Raw genomic sequence first — 13,538 nt, forward strand, 5'->3', positions numbered from 1 at the left:
AATTGAACCCACCACGTGAAAAATCTGATTTCTATACCATGATAAGTTTTCTTGTAAAAAAACCCGTAGCAAGGAATATGAAAACTGTCACCCATATCATCTTAAAACGCACAAACTATAGACACATGTCGGAAGCCTATACAAGCTTAATCCGACACGCTCGAGCTTGTACCGAAATCGCCTCTTCCCCTCCCCAACTATAATGATTCAGTACTATTGAAGAAAATTTTATAGTTCGTTATACGAATATTTGTGTCTTACCCGTTCATTCGGACGGGCTTCAGCTGAATTTAATTGTTGTTGAAATATTATCAAGAAGTTCCTACTTGTAAATAAATTGCTTCAGAAGCCGATCCTAAAACCGTCACATAAATCCAAATGAGGCGACACTTCGACACCGCTATGGGCAACCTTAAAGCTTAAATACAAAGTTTTGAGTCAATTTGGAAAAAAATGTTTAGCTACATTTGATTTGGACAAATTGTTTTATGTAGCTGGCCTATTGAAATGAAATTAAACACTCAATATTCGTCCAAAACGATACCCGCTAACGTTAACGAGAGGTCCCGAACGCAGATCGGGACCAAAAACCTGTCCAGACGTATTATAGTTAGTATAGATGTTGATTTGTATGATACACAGGTGTTTGTAAGTCTTCAACGCTTATACTGCTTGGAGTTAGACATACGGACCGCCCGGCGTGCATGTTTAGGTTATTATTAACCGTAAGTGACCCTTAACCTTATTGCATTTAACTGAAGGCCTACGTCTAAATTTGTAGATAGTTTTTGAATGAGAATGATATTCTAGTATCCAATGCCACTGTTGTGAATTTACCGGTGCGACCAAAGCCTCAAGTCTAACTTTAAATGACTATTTGACAGGTTAAAGTCGACTGTGTAAACACCTCGTTAGTCCGCGACTACACTCCACTCGGGCTAACTTGTTGCTAGCGGTCATTGACTCCCTGTCAAAAACTTGTCATTTTCCATATAAAACCACGATTGACAATATCTGACACTTCATTGTCAATCGCGGTTTATATGGATAATGACAAGTTTTTGACAGGGAGTCAATGACCGCTAGCGACTTGTTAGCCCGAGTGGAGTATAGTACAGACAATTTCGTCGCTCATCGTTAGCAATGTCATATCATACTTGTATCCCTCTCGAATGTTTTGACGTTTGGATTTTGTTGCCATTGTTGAAAATTAAAGAGATGTAAATATTGAATACTCGTGATGTTGTGACTCAGTTTGAACATTAGACGTGATTACAGATGACAAAATTATTAGATTTAACATAGGGTTCCATGTACTGGAAATTGTAGATTTACATAAATGACGTTTTAATTCATCAAGCCCCATACGCTCACCGGCGAACGAGACACAATAGAATATCTATTGTGTCTCGTTTTTCCACGATCGACGGGTAATAAAAGTTTGTAAGTCGCTTTACGGAACCCAATATTTTTATTCACTTCATTTCTTCTCTTCATCATTTATATTATTTGACTGATCTTAGTGTAAAAGTATTTTTTTATTCGTTTAGGACAAAGGATTTTGTTTAGCGTGTCCAAACCTTTGACTTAGATTTAAGTTAGTTGAATGATCACGGCAGCCGTTGAACATGTAACCCGAGTCCAGTATAACTAATTTTATTACTAAATTTATGTAAGCTACTACTGAAAGTGCAAATTTAACCAGTGCAGTGTTTTCACTTAGGGCGGCTAGGGCATAGTTTGTAATGGCGTCGCGTTGGCGCCAAACCGAGGACTTTCCGTATATCTTCACTTACTTTCCTTTATTTTTACATTTAAAATCATAGAGTATTTTTAAATCTAAAAACACTATGTAATTATTAATAGACAGAAAGCTTTTAAACTACTAATTAAGGACGAGAGATTTTCGTGTAACTCATTTTGTTTTTTTCCTTTTTTATGCGACTTATTTATTACGTTGTGATAATAATTATAATGTATTTAAAAATTAAATTGTACGTCTTTTTTATTTGCTTCGAGCGACCCGTCGGAGTTAGTGGACCCAACTGCCAACACGAGGCTGCCATAGTGTAACTTGTTGGATTTCCACAAACTCTTTGAATTGATTTGAATTTACAAATTCTTAGAATTTACTGGTGCTAGAAGACGAAATGTCGCTTAACTTAAAATGGGGTCGCGCTTGAATTGTCAGACTATAGAATTAGGATTGCATCATGTAAAGAGCAGCGAGCGACATCAAAATGCAATTGTTAACCTCGATAATATGTAATTGGACAAAAGATTTAGTCGCTCATAAAACTGCAGTAACGGGTGGCTTACAGAATTTCTATAGCGCTTACAAAATGTACTAATGAGACGTCAGCGCTCTGTATCAGAGCTCCTTGCTGACGTCGTCGCAAGAAAGCGGTCGCCACTGCGTATTTCAATTGATAAACACCTGTTGAAAGTAATTTTACTCAACTTTTTTTAATTCCAAGTTCCAACCACAAGCGAATCATCAGAACGTTTGTTGACACTTTTTCTATCAATTTGAAGCCACGATTTTGACTATGGATTCTCTTGATTTATTTGTCAATACTAATAGAAGTCTTTCAGAAGATATGAAAAACCACATGAAAGTTTTTAATTTGGTTTTTCATATCGTCTACTTTTTCACAGAAAAATGAACATTGCTAAATGTCATTAGTAACATAGTATTCTGTTGATAGTATGCGCGAGTTCTTTTTGGTGTATATCAAGTGAGATACACGGTCGGACTGAGCCGACTGAGGAGACAACGGACATGGAAGCCGCAGTCGAGACGCTTACTGATGATAAAATATATTTTAACATCCGCACATTATAATAAATTAATAGAAATTTATAATTTTCTTTTATTGATAATACCCTGAGCCTATAAAGTTTTCAACATTCACTTGAATGAAAATGTAAACTACCCTCATAATGGCCATTTAAAGTAGTAGGATCCTAAAACCCTGAAATCTAAGCCGGAATAAATCTGACGTAATACCTGGATAAGGAATGTTTTGTAAAAACATGAAGTCTGGTATACTTCAGTTTTTTATTTTTCGAATAACAAAACAATATTCAGAATCTGGGAAGACAATACTGTGGTTTTTGTGCTGATATAATGATTATAATTGAATCAATGATTTCTAAAACAACATAAGTAACTAAAAGTAAAATTTTCAGGAGACACAAAAACCTGGATAATTTTTGATAATGCAAGTAATATATAATTATGTATATTATATTTTATATTTCTGTATATATAGCTCCTAATAATGTTTTTTTATACGTCTTTTTATTTTATTTTAGTATAAATAAATGGATAATAAAGTTTTTCACTTATGTGCTTTTGACATTAAATCTGTTACTTGTGTTGTTTTGATACCCAAGAAACTACTGTAACATAAAATAATAACTCAAATACTCATATTTATTCAACTTTATTAATCTTAAAATCATAACATAATGTTATGATTTTATAGTTATGCATCATCTCCCACTTCATCTACAGTTTCTACTGTTGTGGTTGGCCACTCCAAAATTTCAGGTATAAAAAAGGTATCAGGACATAGGAAATTAACTTTTTGATATCTTAATTTTTTTTTATATTTATCGGTAAGTATCAAAAGTTCGAAACGTAATGTTGGTCGAATTTATTGCTAATTTACGCCATTGAAGGTCAAACAAAGGTTAAACGTATTTGTTAAAAAATATAAGTAACTAATGGGTATTTTTTTCGTTTAAATACAGAAAAACGATCACTGACCTTATTCCTCGAAATGTTTTTGTAATGAGCAAAATTAAAAAAAAATGGACAATCCCCATTGTATGCACTTGTGTTGTTCTAACAATCACCGAAGAGAAATGTCAGTCAGTTATGTTGTTCTAACACTAAGCGGTATTTTCAGTAGTTCAATTTACATAGAAAACGCAAAGCAATTGTGTTGTTTTAATGCACAATTTATTAATGGCCATAGACTAAATCCAAAATCGCTATAAACTCGATTTCGGCAAAAATGTTAGTTATGTTGTTTTAGAAATCATCGATTCAATTAGTACATACCTAAAAATTATTATATCTTATACAGGGTGCAATTTAACCTTCCTGCCAAATTTGGATATATTGATCCTTGTTTAAAATAATAATACACGTAATTCTTCTTTTATAATTACTCAGTATTAAAATTTTGAGAAATAGCCTCCGAAAGTTATCCTACCAAACACCACAAAATATGGACACATGCGCCCCGGCCCCGCCCTTCCATTGACATTCTTGCAGTGACGGATTAAGACTACTTGATGCCCTAAGCAATCCATGCATGTGGGCCCCCTATCCGTATCTTAACTAGAATCGGTCTTTGAACCTTTACTCTTCTGGTGCCCCCTCAGACGTGATGCCCTGGGAAATGGCTTAATTTGATTAAGGGCTGATCCGTCACTGCATTCTTGTTATTATCATAAGTTGCGAATTTTCCCTTCATACCACAGAATAGATAATAGTACAAGCACTTCATACTTTGACGAACTTAGAACCGTCAAATGTAAAGGACGTAGACAGGTATGTTTAGAATAAAATTAATTGATAGATACACATCAAAAGAATCGAAAATTACAACTTTTTAATTACGAAAAATAAGCACTTTAGAAATTTATAATAAATCTAAACCACATCCTTTGCATTTAGGCGTATTTAAAAAATCAATTAACTTATGTACACAGTACAACTAATTAAAAAATAAAAATCAAAACAACCCACCTCTAAATCTTATTTACTTCCATCTTGTCTACACTTAGCATAGTTCAAACGACTTCAAACTGCAATCCGTTTTGCTCTAAGCAAAGTCTAGCGCGTTTTGCACATTGTCTTTAAAAGTTTGTTAAGCACAACTTTCTCACTTTTAACCTCGTCAGAGGCATGTCTTCGAGGCTGGTTAGGCGTGTGCAGGTGTTGCGAAGTGCGTACTGTCCATAATCCGAGTCTTTGATTGTCTCGCGATTCAGATTCAGGGTACAGCTGCTGCATTCGAGAATCATCAATCAGCTGTTACGAAGACGAGGAACGCTTTCTTGCTCGTACAGTCTCTGGGTTCCGAGTAAACTTTCGCCACTCAAAATGTAGCACCTCCACCTATGCCTCCACATTTCATAACACTCGATCGTGGTTAGGGTACATTGTAACAGATTAAAGCGCGGGGGCCGGGGGCGCCGTGACAAACAAAATAATTACGTGTTAGCTTAGATACAACTACGCGCGTGGTACTAAACGGTCGCCGGCGACCGGCGGGCCTTTTTTTTTTTTTTTTTTTTTTTTTAATTAAATAAGGGGGCAAACGAGCAAACGGGTCACCTGATGGAAAGCAACTTCCGTCGCCCATGGACACTCACAGCATCAGAAGAGCTGCAGGTGCGTTGCCGGCCTTTTAAGAGGGAATAGGGTAATAGGGGAGGGTAGGGATGGGAAGGGAATTGGGGAGGGTAGGTAAGGGAATAGGGTAGGGGATTGGGCCTCCGGTAAACTCACTCACTCGGCGAAACACAGCGCTAGCGCTGTTTCACGCCGGTTTTCTGTGAGAACGTGGTATTTCTCCGGTCGAGCCGACCCATTCGTGCCGAAGCATGGCTCTCCCACGTATCCCGCCTCCAACCCGGCGCGTCACCCCCACGCATAACCGGTCTCGGCTGGATAGTGGATATCTGTGCGGCGCGATGTACTTAGCTCGGTCGCAATATCGCAATTATTATTAACTTATGAAGTGACCATAGTACATCGATTTTTTTTGGGATAAAATATGTTCTTGTAAAAAAATTAACACAATATTTTTTTGGTTTAATGTACTCACCTAATAATACCTAAGCCCCAAAAAAAATTTGGCAGGTAGGTTTAATTGCACCCTGTATATAAAATTCTCGTGTCACAATGTTCGTTCCCGTACTACTCCGAAACGGCTTGACCGATTCTCATGAAAATTTGTGAGCATATTGAGTAGGTCTGAGAATCGGCCAACATCTATTTTTCATACCAAAAATTATTTATATGGCAAAACAACGTTTGCCGGAACAGCTAGTAAGTAAATAAAAATAAAAATTCCATGGTGATTACTTTCAGAGTTATACAAATTAATAATTTCGTTTTACAGTCATGTCTTCCTTTTTCTTACAAATTACAATCACACGGTGGCTTATAAATGCAAATATTTAAAAAAATTATATATAGGACAAAAAATATCACAGGACATGATAAAGTTTTTGACAATATTTACATTTCAATAGTGCTTTTTGGTCAGAACTCAGAACACACAGGGGACAGATCTTGGAATAATGGAAGGGTATAATATTTTTTATACTAATAAACATTTTAACAAGTTAAAGCCACACAACTAAAGACCTGCCTGCAGGACACATAATATAACAGCGTGACCATAGCGTTAATTCTAACGCTGCTTGCTCCTTTCACTCGCGAACTGTTACGTAGTTTATATCCTCTTTGTTGCGAACGAATTAAACGTTATCTAGTTTGGAATGCGATTAAAATATAATAATAGTAGTGTAATGCCTGTTTTCACCAACGGTCCCCTAACGCTAAGTGTTCCCTACCGATCTTTGCGGGTCAAATATCTCTTAAAACAAACACATTTTTAAAAAAAGTAATGTTTTGCAAAAGTTCTTACTTTCTATGGACGAACGTGACACACAAAAATTCGTGAAATCTTGAAGGATTAGTACTCTGAATGGCCGCTAGGGGACCACTTAGCGTTACGAGGCGGTTGGTGAAAACAGGCATTAGAGTTAATATTTTTTATCCGGCGACTAGACTATAGTAGTAATAAAGTGTAAATCATCTTGCCCCAATTACCATCAATAAATATTTTGTGCAATAAGAAATTCATTTTTACAATATTTTAAAGATGAAATAATATTATGATACAATTTAAAATTCATTAATAAATAATATACTTAATAGGAAGTTTGTTTTCCAAAAACATTTTTTTAACCACGCTACACACATTCCAACACAAACAGAAAATGGTGAAAATTTGGTAGACTTTAGGACTAATGATACTAACGCCCTTTGCACACCGGCGCGACGCTGAGAACCGCATAACTGCGATGGATCAACATAACGCATGGCCGTGTGTCGTGTGAGACAGTAGATCACAGGGTAAGGCTGCGTTTCCATCAGAGATGTGTTACGAGGAATGTGTTTTTGAGAACCAATAGAATCGCTTCATTGACGTGAGCTTGCCATGACATCGCTCAGCGCGGCGATGCTAATTGCTATTGGATCTAAAAACACATTCCTCGCAAAACATCTCTGGTGGAAACGCAGCCAAGGACCATGCCACACGATGCGGTGCGGCGGCGGTACGGCGCCTGACCGGTGCCGCTCCGATGTCCTACATGTATAATAACCCTCCTGGCAGTCGGATAAAAACGGATGGTATGGCACACGGCGCGTCCAGTGCCGCTCCGGCGCTGCACCGCACGTGCACCGGAATCGAGATGAGGCGGCAACGCGGAGAGCTCGAGTCCGTCGCTGCTACGGTACTGCAAAAACGTTGCGGTGCCGCACTCACCGTGTGGCCGGTAGTCCGGTGAGACGGACACCGGAACTGTGCCGCACCGCGTCGTGCGACATGGCCGTAAGCCGGCCTCTAGACGAGCAATTTATTTGAAGGCGCGCGATGTTCAATATCTATCCTAGACGGTCAATAATATTACGCAATATCACGTATATTTACAATAAAATTGATTGTCTAGGGGCCGGGTAACTTAAATACACAGGATTAATAATATGTAGGAGATCTGTCAGCCGTTTTTTTGCTTCTCGCAGCGTCATTGGTTTGCAAACAGCTAAACACAATCATCTATAGCACCTCAGTTCAAGAATTAAATAGTACCTAATCTAAAATTTTACTTTAATGTATACTTTGTCTCAATTCATTTTGATTCAAATGTGAAATTCAGCATGCGCTATAATTTTACCAATTAAAATTTCATGTATGTACTATCAGAGAAGTTGATTCCTAGGCAGATGTGGGATCTACGTAGTTTAGTCGCGTTACGTCAAACCCAGCCAACAGATCACAATTAACATTAAATTGACACAATCCGACTAAATGATGTTGGTCTGTCAACTGCCTCGGAATCAATTTCCTCGATGGTACATTGTACTGTATTATAGCCCGCCTAAAAACAAACAATGGAAGATTTTACATTAATTTTGTAGAGTTTTACTTTTTTGTTTACCTTAAAATCGAAATAGATTGAAACCGAGTGTAATAAGACTTCTGCCTTGATGTCTCAACGCAGAGGTCTCTTAGTCTTAAGCATATAAAAGTTGTACTTTGGAGAGCATAAGATAATACTTTTAGTTGGTCATGTCGGAGCATGATTTAGTATCATAACACTTCGTCTTCAAAGTCTTCACCGGTTAGTATGTGAGGGTGTCCTATAGCAGGCACCGAAGGACTGTACTCACTGGTCGCCCACAAGTAAAGGTTTAGTGTCCGTTCCGTGCACTGGGCGATGAATCTGAAAAAGTTATTAGGTGAAATTAGTAATGCAAAGACTACATTTCAAAATTATTGTTTTAAAGGTTCTACTTTAATCAACATGTATGTTAGGTTACTTTAACTCTATATTATAAATAAAATCAATATAAATTATTACTACAATGTTCTAGCATTACACAGTATTGGATGTGGAGAGAGGAATTAAACACGGAAACAAAGTACCCACACAGTGGACGGACTCATTTTCATACAAATATTGAAATTTTATACGAAGTTTTGTCATTCGACTCGCCGTTTCGACTACCTACTGGACCAAACGCCAAGACAATCGACAGCCAGAATCAAACCTTGGTATGTACTATCAGAGAAGTTGACTCAAAGCCAGATGGCGGACCTACGTAATTTGTTCGCGTTACGTCAAAACCATGTGACAGATAACAGCTAGCATTGAATTGACCTAATCTGACCAAATGACGTAGTCGTGAACTGCCTATGAATCAATTTCTTCTAAGGAAGAGTAACTGTGTCCAAAAAATTGTCCACAAGTCTACAAAATGTGTCCCGAATACATGCAAACTTTATGCATGTATTCAATACACAATTTTGTGTAAATATAGAAGTGACAATTAATGTAAAGGCTTTATTTCGTAAATTAGAGTGTTAGTGTTTCGTTGCTATTGCCATATTTTAGTTCAAAGATATTATTAGAAAAAAGTTTACCTCACAAAAGGTCTCACATCCCCCTCATTGGCAGTCTGCAGGTGTTGGTAGTACAGATGTCGGTGCTGCTTGGCGATGATGACGGGCGGGTAACCAGCTTGCATCAGCAGCAGATTCATAAGCAGACGTGACGTGCGCCCGTTGCCGTCGATGAACGGATGGATGTATACTAGCTTGTAGTGAGCGAGTGCCGCGTATCTGTAATTTAATAAACATGATGATTTATAACACTATGACAGGTAAGTATTTTAGTGGTGGTGTTTTTTATTTTATGGATAATAGTATGCAAAATAACATGATAAGTAAAAGATTAACAAATTGGTTGTAAATTAAATATCGTTTAAGCTTTTATTATTTTATACAAGATACCTGATAAACAAGCAGGTAAATTAAAAGCAATCAATAAACAATAACTACACAAACTATAACTTCAGCTACTTAGGTCAGTTTTATGTACTCTGTGTACATTTAAAGGCTAAGAAACAATATTTTGCTGTATATTTGCTTGTTCTGGTTTTTTCTGTTTCATTATTATATCTTGTATTTGCATGGTCGCATGAAGTCATCACCCGTGCCCACTGCATGGCAATCAGTTTACGTTATAAGTTCACATTTTTCGCCTCAACTCTGACAACTCCTAAATAGGGAGGCTTACACCAAAAGAAGAAGAAGAAGGTCATTATAACAAATTAATTGACACATGAGCGTACCGAGGGAAGGGGGGGGGGGGCAGCTGTCCCCCCCTGGATCATGTTGACATCCCTGCTAAGTATCTTGACTAGTACTTTTATCGAAAATCGAGTAAGATCATAAATTGACACCTTACTCATAGTAAAAACACTGGAAATTAACAAAATACACTCTTAAAAATTACCTGACTGGATGTAAGTCCATTGCATCCTCCGAATTCAACCACTCTAGAAACTGTGTCATGAGTCTTTGGATCTCTGAGGGGCCGGGTGGTATGTGGCCACCAACATACACCTGGGTCCTCCTAAACTGTCCACCCTCCAATGGGTCTACGTGTCCCAGTACCCGTTTATGTATTTCCAAGATATCACCCATTGTAATGTCTTTAAGTCTATACAGTAGAGTGGTGTTAATATACTTCATAGCCGCATCTAAGCCTAGAATTTCATTATGCTCTGCTATACTCTTGCCGGCGACAGCTATTCTCGTTTCTAATATACTTCTTGTCTGCTGTAATGTCATTGTATTCCCTTCTATTGCGACAGTGTGGTAGATATGTTGGAAGTATGCTTCCTTCTTGGCCCTACACAGTGCCGCATTGTTGTCGGGAATAGACAAAAGTGTATCACGTTTTTCGTCAATTTTTCGCAACATCTCTCTATCCAAGTTTTCCACTATACTAGCTGTTCTTTGCCTATTAGATAAAGCTCCAGAATGGTCCGGGTAGTTTGTTAATGCTAATGTGTACAGTTGGTCTGCTTTAACGATATCCTTTTTCGTGTCCTCCAGAAACTCACCATAGTGATTCAATATGTCTGCATGTTTGGGGGACAGGGCAAACGCATGTTGGAATAATTTTAAAGCTTTGTCATCTTTGCCCATCCTCTTCATATCGAGTGCGGCGTTCAGAGACACCACAGCCTCGGCATCTCGCGCCTTGTCCTCTTTCTTTCTAGGTGGGGGTGATTGATCCACATAAGGTTCTAAATAATTTCCGTATAACCCCGCTGGTATCGGTGAAAACGGCTTCGTCAACCGAACGTCGTAGTTCAACAGTTTGTGTAGCGATATAACAACAGCAAACGTACAAATTATGCTAGAAAAAAGCAGGATAGCCTTACACTTTTCCAAAATCATCTTGATTTCTGAATTTTTTGTTTCACTCTTCATTTTTTTGCTAGACTTAGATCTATCTATGTATAGCATGTTTACTAATTTTTCGATTTAATATCTTTGCGCACAGAAAGTTATCACCGATCACAGCAAATAATTTAGATTTCATCATTTCTAAAGATTTCTAAAACCAAATAAAAGTAAAACACGTAAGGCCATTGCTGTAGTTGACATTTGACAGTTAATAGATGGTGTTTTTTTTTTTTTTCATATAATGGCACTACGGCTATAACCATGGCCAGTGTCGAGTATAATATTATGGCGGGAAAACAATATTCTTTAATATATTTTTTTATATATTATCGTCAGGTCAGTCAGGTCCAAAGTCTAGTCAAAGTCTAAGTATAAAGTCAATACAGTCAAGAAGTCAAGTCGGTCGATTCAGTAAAGTGGTAGGACGCTTTACTGAAACTTTTGATGGAGTTTTGGAGGGAACACAAAAGAGCACGTTTCTGGTTACTACATCACTTTCCCACACTTGTGCACTATAACGAATATTTAATGGTTAATATCCTACCAATATTACACATTAAAAACCCAGATAACACAATTTTAGGAAAATAATATAAAAACCATAATAAAAACACAACATCACTCTTTCACATTCTCCCAAAAACTCCAGATGGTGTTTAAGTCTATGTGTTTAACATTGACAAATGACAACTGACAAGGCTAATTTTTTACATGGCAACATTATAGCTTACGGCTCACTGAGTAGGTACTGACCTCCATGGAGGACAGTGTTACGACTTAAGCTTGTCACACACAGAGCAGGTAATGTAAAGATGTATATTATAGCACGATACATTTCGATACATCTCAATACATCTTTCTATAGAAATCGTCAGGAGACCATACACAGCAGCTATAATGTATATTTTTACATCTTCGTATCTTAAGATACCGAGCTATATGAAAATATACATTTATATTTTGATACATCTAAATACATCTCAATATATTTCTGTATATTACGATACATCTCTTCTCTTCATAGGGTGTTCAAAAATTTCTGTGATTATATTATATGTGTATGACAGACAGATACACACAGTGTTGCCACTTGCTACCTTAGCACAGCACTTCACAGCAGGTACTGCAGACAGTCTGTTCCCTAGAGCCTATATTTTCAATCAAATATCTTCAATCCACATCGTTCTGTTTTTGGCACAATATGTAACAATGCGCATTGCGCGCATCCAAATTACAATCCGAATCATCTTCTGATGAACTATCTAGTGAATCTAATTGCAAGTAACTCGAAAGGCCATAGTATTACAACATTAAAAATAAGAACAACCTGTATAACACTCTAGCAGCTGAAATGTGCGTCAAGCGGGGCGTTTAGCATTGAAATGTAGGGAAAGATACATTACATTACCTGTCGTGTGTGTGATACATTAATATAATGTAAAGATATACATCCCGGGATGTAATGTACATTAATATACACTAGCTATTTGACCGAGCTTAGCTCGGTATTCGATAAAACACGAATAAAATGACATTTTCTAAAAATGATTCCTAGCTAGATCGATTTATCGCCCCCGAAACCCCCTATATAGTAAATTTCATGAAAATCGTTGGAGCCGATTCCGAGATTCCAATTATATATATATATATATATATATATATATATATATATATATATATATATATATATATATATATATATATATATATATATATATATATATATATATATATATATATATATATATTTGCTCGTTTAAAGATATAAGATTACCTGCTCTGTCTGTGACGAGTTTAACGGCAGCACCATTGCCAAGTTAAAAGTCCTAAATATAGGATAAATGACTAGTGATTGGACAGTACCAGTCATTGGACAAAGCACAAAAATACAATATTATTTATGGTTGCTTTAAAAACTGCCTGTATTAAAGTAATAGAACGCCTGATTTTTAAAGACAAACAGGTTTTTTTAATGAAAATAAGGGGTCCAAAATAATGGACACTCGCAGCATCAGAAGAGCTGCAGGTGCGTTGCCGGCCTTTTAAGAGGGAATAGGGTAATAGGAGAGGGTAGGGAAGGTAATAGGGAACACAGCGCAAGCGCTGTTTCACGCCGGTTTTCTGAGAGAACGTGGTATTTCTCCGGTCAAGCCGGCCCATTCGTGTCGAAGCGGCCGAAGAATGGCTCTCCCACGTATAAACAGGTAGTTTTTTAAAGCAACATTAATAAATACAATTTAATAAAGTGTTTTTGTGCTCTGCCCAGTAACTAGTACTGTCCAATTATTAGTCATACCTATTCACCCTAATAGAATTAATATTATTTTTATCTACGGCATAGAAATACTTTAATAGTAAGTACTGGATAAATACCCTTCCTTTAGCAAAAGTAGACAGTTAAGTAGGTATTTATTTCACTGATATAGTAATGGGTGTTAGAGATTATTGTAGCTAGATATT

At 37.0% G+C, this 13,538-nt stretch overlaps 1 protein-coding gene across 1 annotated transcript; it reads right to left on the reverse strand.

Moving 5' to 3' along the window:
• Positions 1-8,132: 8,132 nt before the first annotated feature.
• On the reverse strand, positions 8,133-11,272 carry LOC121730182 (protein adenylyltransferase Fic). Its single transcript, XM_042119120.1, has 3 exons — positions 10,117-11,272; positions 9,243-9,440; positions 8,133-8,541 (listed from the first exon to the last, which is right to left on the reverse strand). Exons 1-3 carry the CDS (start codon positions 11,136-11,138, stop codon positions 8,409-8,411), a joined length of 1,353 nt encoding a protein of 450 aa, XP_041975054.1. The 5' UTR covers positions 11,139-11,272; the 3' UTR covers positions 8,133-8,408.
• Between the last annotated feature and the right edge of the window lie 2,266 nt (positions 11,273-13,538).

This window comes from Aricia agestis, chromosome 9 (genome assembly GCF_905147365.1).
Source record: "Aricia agestis chromosome 9, ilAriAges1.1, whole genome shotgun sequence".
Lineage (NCBI taxonomy): Eukaryota > Metazoa > Arthropoda > Insecta > Lepidoptera > Lycaenidae > Aricia > Aricia agestis.